The sequence below is a fragment of the Anastrepha obliqua genome, chromosome 4 (assembly GCF_027943255.1).
Source record: "Anastrepha obliqua isolate idAnaObli1 chromosome 4, idAnaObli1_1.0, whole genome shotgun sequence".
In the NCBI taxonomy this organism is placed as follows: Eukaryota; Metazoa; Arthropoda; class Insecta; order Diptera; family Tephritidae; genus Anastrepha; species Anastrepha obliqua.
The window spans coordinates 120311111-120318878 of record NC_072895.1 but is presented as its reverse complement, the minus strand read 5'-3'; the positions used below and the strand labels follow the sequence as shown (position 1 = coordinate 120318878).

Genomic DNA, 7768 nt, shown 5'->3' with positions numbered 1-7768 from the left:
AGGTGCGGTTGAGAGGACTCCCGACTTTGCGTCCGGTCTGGCTCTGAACGCATGCCTCATGAGGGCATGCGTCAACCCTCGCATGGCCTCCCTGCTGCGGCATAGACAACCATGGGACCTCTAAGGGACGACTACACTTCTACGGGCTTTGGATAGCGGCTTCGAGTGGGGACCCAATTAACATAAACATGAACACCAACGCAACAAACACAACAAAACAAACAACAAAACAAACGTCAAAAACCTTGGATGGCAGCGGGAACTCGGAACCGAGCCCCAAAACCATCTCTCGTAGGACAGGAGGGGCGAAATCGCCTCCCCGTAAATTCTCCCGGGGTCTTACCCTGAGGGCTGAAGTTCCCAGTGGCAGCAAAATGTCGGAAGCGACTAGCAGAGCAGAACAAGAGGGGGACCCTGAGGGGAAGTCGGAACCGACTTCCAGCAAGAATGTGGGGGTCACAAGCGGGAACCCGCTTACGGTAGGTAGGAGGCTGCAGGCGGAACCGACTGCATCTCCTAATCTAGCAGTACTGGACGGGGTGGCCAGTACCAGCAAGGGGTCCTCCATCAGTTTTCCGGGGGCTTCGGGGTTGCCTCTTCGGGGACCCCCTGTTAAGCCTACACGGCAGAGAGGGCAAAGCAAGCGGTCCTTCTCCGACCTCCGTCTCGCGACCAAAATCCTGGAGCGCTACGGCGACCAAAATGCTTCTCAGCTATCTGAGAAACATTCCCAGACGCTTGAGTGGGCCAGGAAGGTTCTACGGAGGGCGGAAGAGGACAGAGGAAAGGGTGTGAGTGCGCCACAAGGGGATTCGGGGGTAAAAAGACAACGATCCCAGGAGGAGGATGTCTCCCTCGAAAAGAGACCCAGGACTGACGGCGGCATACCCAAATCATTTAGCGAAGTCGCTAAACAGGCAGGCCGTATCACTCTTGGAGTCATGGACAGCGCTAGAGAGGACGGCGCCATCTCAAGGGAGGAGTGGAAGAGAGTAGCGTCCGCCATCTCCGCTGTCTTTATGAGGGTAGTAAGGGAAAACCCTGGACCCCCCCCCTGCTGTGAGAGTGCCGGATGGCACTACGGCATGTTCAAAAGAATTCTTTGCGCTGACGAACGGTCGGCTAATATGTACAGGGCGGCAGTGGCCTTGGTGGGAGAGGTATGGAAGGGAGCTAAGCTGAAAGCGGTGGATAAAAAGGATCTACCTATGCGTCCGCGAGCACGTGTCTGGTTTCCTTCCGAACCCTCCACCACCGAGGGAATGGAGGAAATCCTCCGCTACTGCAACCCGAAACTCCCCACGCACAACTGGAAGGTGGTTATGGTGGAGAAGACCGAGAGATCATATCGGCAAGCGCTGCTTCTGCTGAATGCAGAATCTCTCGGCCCTCTCGCTGAAACAAAAGGGGTTATAAGCTATGGTTTCGAAAAGGTAGTCCTTAAGGTCTACCAAAGCGATGCCAGAGCGGATGCCTCTGCTCTTCCGAAGGTGCGGGAGGAAGAAGGGCCCACAGTTGAGGAAGCTCCTGTGGACATGGAGATAGACTCCGTCACGTCGGAGGTTGACAGTGCTGGTGACGCTCCCTCACGACCAGGGTCTGTTATTAGCATAGGGTCATTCTTCGACAGGGCGGAGGAGGAGAGGCTTCTGGCCTCGGAAAGTGAGGACACTGACCTTGGGATGCTGGAGAGGATTATCGAAGATGATTATTCTTCAGATAAATCTTCAGCATTCTAAGGCGGCGTCCGCCAATCTACTGCTCCATCTTGAACAAGGTGGATGTTTGATCCAAGAAGCCTTTTTCTTGGATGACGAAAAAAACCGAGAAAATTGGGGGTGTATATCTTGCGCAGTGAAAAACAAGAAGAGTAACGAAATCCAAACGTATGTGTCTATGCAAAACTTGCGAAATCACTTGCGAACCCAAAAGACTGTAGTGAACTGCTTGATGTGAGCGATAAGACCAGAATGATTTATTGAAATTCATGCTAATTATTTACAAGCGAAAGATTTATCAGACTAAAAGAGAATTAGAGAGCAATAATAAGTAATATTGACTATGTGTGTGTGTGTGTGTACGTATGCAAATTTACAATGAGTGGATGTTTATTTGTACATATTGAGTGTTAATTAGGTGTAAGTTATTTAAGTATAAAGGGTGATCCAACATCCCGGCCCCGTTGAAAGGATGCACCTTCAATACACTGGCAGGATGGCAAGTTTGTGAACAGGCCGGCAACAGCTCCCATTAGTAGTGCGGAGGCGCACAACTCGAACGTGACCATCTCGTCCACGTACGGTCGACTCAACGCGACCAAGCTTCCAGCGTTGTGGTGGGAGGTTATCGTCGTGGATGATCACTAGCGTACCTTCTGCAAGATTGGGTGTAGGTGTCGTCCACTTGACTCGTGAGCGTAGTTCATTGACATAGTCTGAAGACCAGCGGCGCCAAAAGCGCTGCTTGATGGCCGTAATCATATCGTATCGATCCAAATTCGAGATATTTCTCTCTTCGAGTGAGCTTTCGGGTAGGGCACGTAGCGATGACCCGACCAAAAAATGTCCAGCAGTGAGTGCTTCAAAGTCATTGGGATCTGATGATAGCGGTGAGAGCGGACGCGAGTTTAGTATGGCCTCTATTTCCACAGCTACAGTGCTCAGTTCTTCATATGTTAATCTTGTATTAGCCAATGTGCGATAGAGCAGTCCCTTTGCGCTTTTAACTGCTGCTTCCCAGAGGCCGCCAAAATGGGGTGCCCTAGGTGGGATAAAATGGAAATTAATAAAATCGGAAGAGCAATATTTGTTAATTTCGTTCTGGGTTTCGTGCTTGAACAAAAATTGTTTGACCTCTTGCAAATGGTTGGATGCTCCTACAAAATTCGTGGCGTTGTCGCAGAAAATGTGGCACGGCATCTTTCGCCGACCACCCATACGTTTTAGAGCGTTCAGGAATGCTTTTGTAGACAAGTCCGAGACCACCTCAATATGAACCGCCTTAGTGACAAGACAAACAAATATCGCCAAGTATGATTTGGTCGGTGTCTTTCCTCGGACTCGCAGGTAAGTGCTTATTGGTCCGCAAAAGTCGATTCCGCAGCGTTCAAATGGACGTGTTGGTTGGACACGCTCTCTTGGTAGGGGTCCCATTACTTGCTGCAGCAAGGTGGGCTTGTATCGAACGCAATGCACACACGAACGAACGACGCGACGGGCCAAATCTCTGGCGTTGACAATCCAATATTCAAGGCGGATCAAGGCAACTAACGCTTTTGGGCCTGCATGGTAATTGCGAAGATGTAAATGGCGTACATACGTCAAAATAAATTGTGAATTACTGGGCAACAGCAATGGGTGTTTTTGGCTGTCTGGTAATTCGGTGTAGTCCAGACGGCCACCAACCTTGATAAGCTCGTATCCAGTCGAAGTGTTTATAAATGGAGTCAAAAATTTTAAATTACTTTTTAATGATCGATTTTTCTTTAGTAACTGAAAGTCGACAGAGAAGTGATGCTGTTGAATGTTCCATATTAAGCAATGTGAAGCGCGTCGCAATTCGTCAGGCGATGGTGAAGCGGTAGTGAACCTTGATTTCTTTCTGGACGAATCAAAAAACCGGAATAACCAGGCGACTAGACGTAAGCAATGGGGGTACGAGCTAATGCCATTAATGATGTTGAGAATGTAGTTTGTCTCCATCATTGTGGTAAGTGTCGTTTTGCGTTTTTCCGAATTGATGACGTCTCCGTCGAGGTCAACTGGTGGTTTTTGATTTGGCCATTTAGTCTGATCTTGAAACAAAAAAGCTGGACCGGAAAACCAATTCGATTGTTTAAGTTCTGCAGTAGGGCAGCCTCGAGATACAAGATCCGCAGGATTCTCGCGCGTTGGTACGTATCTCCAGTGTCCACCTACAGTCAACTCTTGTATATCCGATACTCTGTTCCCTACAAAAGTTGAAAGCGTTATTGAATGCTGTTGAAGCCAATGCAGTACTAGTTGTGAATCGGTCCAAAAGTAACTGCTTAGAGGTTGATCAGTAAAAACATCTTTTATTTTTGCGTAGAGAGATGCAAGAAGGTGCGCACCACAAAGTTCAAGTTTGGGAAGCGACTGCCTTTTGACTGGAGCGACTCTTGACCTTGATGTAAATAACTGAATTTCAATATGTCCATCCAAGTCTTCCGTACGTATGTATACAGAGCAACCGTATGCTCGAATTGATGCGTCGCAAAACCCGTGTATTTGTATGTTCCGTACGGTTGGTTGCAAGCAATAACGAGGCACGATGAGTGACGAAATCGAGTTTAATGATGCTAAGCAGTTTGTCCAAGCTTGTTGTAGGTGCTGAGGTACAGACTCGTCCCAATCGAGCTTCAATAACCATAGCTCTTGGAGGATAATCTTGGCAGTGATTATCAATGGTGACAACAAGCCAAGTGGATCAAACAGCGATGAGGCAATAGACAATATTGTCCGCTTTGTAACCGAATTGTATTGCTGTTTCGGGTTAAAGCCGAACGAAAATACGTCGCTTCGTTGATGCCATGTTACTCCTAACGCACTGGTCACAAAATCGTCGTTGATATGAAGCTCCTTTGTTGCTTGACCTTCCTTGAAGTCTGGGTGATTTGAGTGCCATTTCGATATTGGAAACTGTCCACGACGGAGTACTTCAACAACTTCATGCCTGAGTGTGTGTAACGTGGTTATATCGTCGGCACCACATAACATGTCGTCGACATAAAAGGATGATTTTATTGCTGAAGCGCCGATCGGAAACTCTGCCATATGTTGGTCTGCCAGGTAGTGTAGGCTGCGTACCGCAAGGTATGGGGCCGAAGCTGTTCCGTATGTTACAGTATTGAGCTGGTACGTGCGGAGATCTGAGTCTGGGGAAGCTCGCCAAAGTATGTATTGAAATTGTCGACAATTATTTTCTACGAGTAATTGCCTGTACATTTTAGTGATATCTGCGGTGATGGCGAAACGATACAGACGAAAACGTAATAGAAGCATGTATAAATCTTGTTGAATTGTGGGCCCCACTAACAAATGATCGTTCAATGATGTTTGTGTTGAGGTGCGACACGAGGCATCAAACACTACTCGCAATTTGGTTGACGTGCTGCTAGGTTTAAGCACGCAGTGATGTGGCATATAGTAGTGTGGCTCTTTCAAGTTGGGGTGTGCTACTACTGACATGTGGCCAAGACTTTCGTACTCTTCCATGAAGGCAATGTACTGCGGACGGATTTCGGACGAACGTAGAAGACGTCTCTCAAGCGCAAGGAATCGCCGACGAGCGATATCGAAGGAATCTCCGAGACAAATTGGGTTGTCTTTAAATGGCAGATTTACAGTAATTCGACCAGTGTGGTCTTGATGAGTTGTTTTTGTGAAATGCTCTTCACAAATTCGATGGTCTGGCTGAGTTGGTTTTGGTGACGTGTCGATGGCTTCCAGTTGCCATAGGCGTTGCAAATTCTCGTCGATTGAGGTTTCGTTTGACAGCAGACAAGATGATGACGTCACGTTATAGTCACCTCGAAACCTACCAGAGACGACCCAACCAAACAACGTCTTCTGAAGCGTCGGTAAATTTGGACCCAGTCGAATTTGGCCAACAGCAAGAGCATCAAAGAAGGTCTCTGTTCCTAACAACAGGTCTATGCGCCGGGGCTTAAAAAACATCTCGTCTGCTAATTTGGTATTGGCTGGCAAGCTCCAACCGGACGTGTCGATCTCGGCATCTGGCTGGTATGCTATGTGCGAGGTGATTCCGAATTGAAGTGACAGTTGAAAGGCTGAAGTGCGCGATTTGATGGTCGTGGTCGTACGCGCCTTAACGCTGGTTAGCGAGTCTCCAATGCTTCGAACGCCCACATTATGTTTCTCACGTCGAAGGCGTAGTTTTTGCGCGAAATCCTCAGTGATGAAATTAAGTTGAGAGCATGAATCTAGGAGGGCTCTGCCCAACTTATACGTACCCGTAGCGTCCTTGACCAGGATCATAGCCGTTGCAAGAATCACCTGTCCACCTTCCGATGCACCCATGTGCGAGTGGGTTGCTGTCGATTCTTGAGATGAAGTTTGCCATGTAGGTCGAGTAGACCCCGAAGGCTGGAATGCGGGACCTGCCACTGGAGTTGTTTGAGTGGGTTGAGATGCATTCTCATGATGCAACAACGTGTGGTGTGCTCGATTGCAACAGCGGCAGCGATTCTTGGATGGACATTGGATCATTCTATGACCATTGCCTAAGCAGTTGATGCATAGATCATGCTTCTTGATGAGATCAAAGCGTTGATTTGTGTTCATCTCCTTAAACCTCAAACAACTGACGAGTTTATGGTTGGAACTGGAACAAAGAACACAATTAGAGTTAGTGATAGCAAATGACGAATTTTGCATGCGATTGCTTGCGCGATTTTGCTTGCCAGACTCGGGTTTTCGTTGTGACGATGCCTCGCATGAGTGCAAGAACTGACAATGTCGTTCCACGACTTGAGTGCACTGTGACCAAGTTGGAAGCGACTTGTAGTCCAGAGACTCGTTCCATTTGCTCCTGGTTTGCTGATCACACTTGCCCATCACAATGTTAATTAGCAATGCATGTGCGATGTTTGCAACCGTTCCTACTGACTCCAAGGAGCTAAAAATTGCCGATGCCTTGTCTATTAAACTGCGCAGCTGTTGAGCGTTTGACCTTTCCAGTGCCGGTAATGCGAACAGTGAGGCAATACCTTCCAAAAAAATTAATGTTGGGTTGTCGAACCGTTGCTTGAGCCTATCCAAAGCCTTCGGATAGTTTTCGCTAGTGACTTGGAATGCATGAACCGTTTCTAGCGCGGGACCCTTTAAACAAGTCAACAGGTAGTTAAATTTTTCTATGTTCGACAGCCTTGGTTCGCGAGCAATGATTTGGGTAAATGACGTAATAAAATTGTTGTAATCTGCGTAATCGCCACTAAATGTTGGCAATGTTAGTCTTGGCAGATGCGACGAGGGCTTAACAACTGCTGCTGTTGACGTTTCGGGAAAGTACACTGTACCGTTAGCATCCTCTCCAAGTTGCGCTTGAATATTCAGCTTAACTGCTACGTAGCTGTCTTCCAGATCTGCGCGGCCGTTGTCAAGTGGATCTAAATCCTCAATGTCAGCTTGGACGGATAAGGCCTGCTTGAAGTAAGACTCCAGTATTCCTAGCCGACACTGAAGCTCAGCATTGGTAAGTTTATCCTCTGACTCCCTTGCCGCTTCGACGATCGATTTAATACGCGAAATGTTGCGCTTTATGTTGGAGCGCTTACGCTTGCCTTCTTCAAGAGACATGGTTGCGAAAATATTCCTGCTGGGTAACTGACTGCTGTGCTGGCGGTCAAATGTTGGAGCAAGCGACAGCAAAACAAAATACGAAAAATGCACAAACAACGCAGCTTCAATGTGCGAGAGCAGCGAAAGTAGTGATGACAGAGCGACGCGATGTTAACGGCTTGTTCACTAGCGCAGCGGTATACGTCTCCAACGAACGGTGAATTCGACCTTTGGAGCGACGAAATGTACTGTGTACTTACCAAAAATATGCACAACAGAAAAAATCCACGATAGGAATTAACTGCTAGCAAGAGGTTACAATGCAGCAACAACGCGAATTGGTTGATTGATTCCTGCTGGGTAGCTGACTGCTGTGCTGGCGGTCAAATGTTGGAGCAAGCGACAGCAAAACAAAATGCGAACAATGCACAAACAACGCAGCTCAATGT

At 47.8% G+C, this 7768-nt stretch overlaps 1 protein-coding gene across 1 annotated transcript; it reads right to left on the bottom strand.

Annotated features, from left to right (window-relative positions):
• Positions 1-1953: 1953 nt before the first annotated feature.
• LOC129244391 (uncharacterized) lies at positions 1954-7337 on the bottom strand. The gene has a single exon (XM_054882013.1). The coding sequence runs from the start codon at positions 7335-7337 to the stop codon at positions 2199-2201; it is 5139 nt and encodes a 1712-aa protein (XP_054737988.1). The 3' UTR covers positions 1954-2198.
• Between the last annotated feature and the right edge of the window lie 431 nt (positions 7338-7768).

Coding starts and splice junctions, on each gene's coding strand:
- LOC129244391 (XM_054882013.1), bottom strand. CDS start 7,337: ATGTCTCTTGAAGAAGGCAAGCGTAAGCGCTCCAACATAAAGCGCAAC.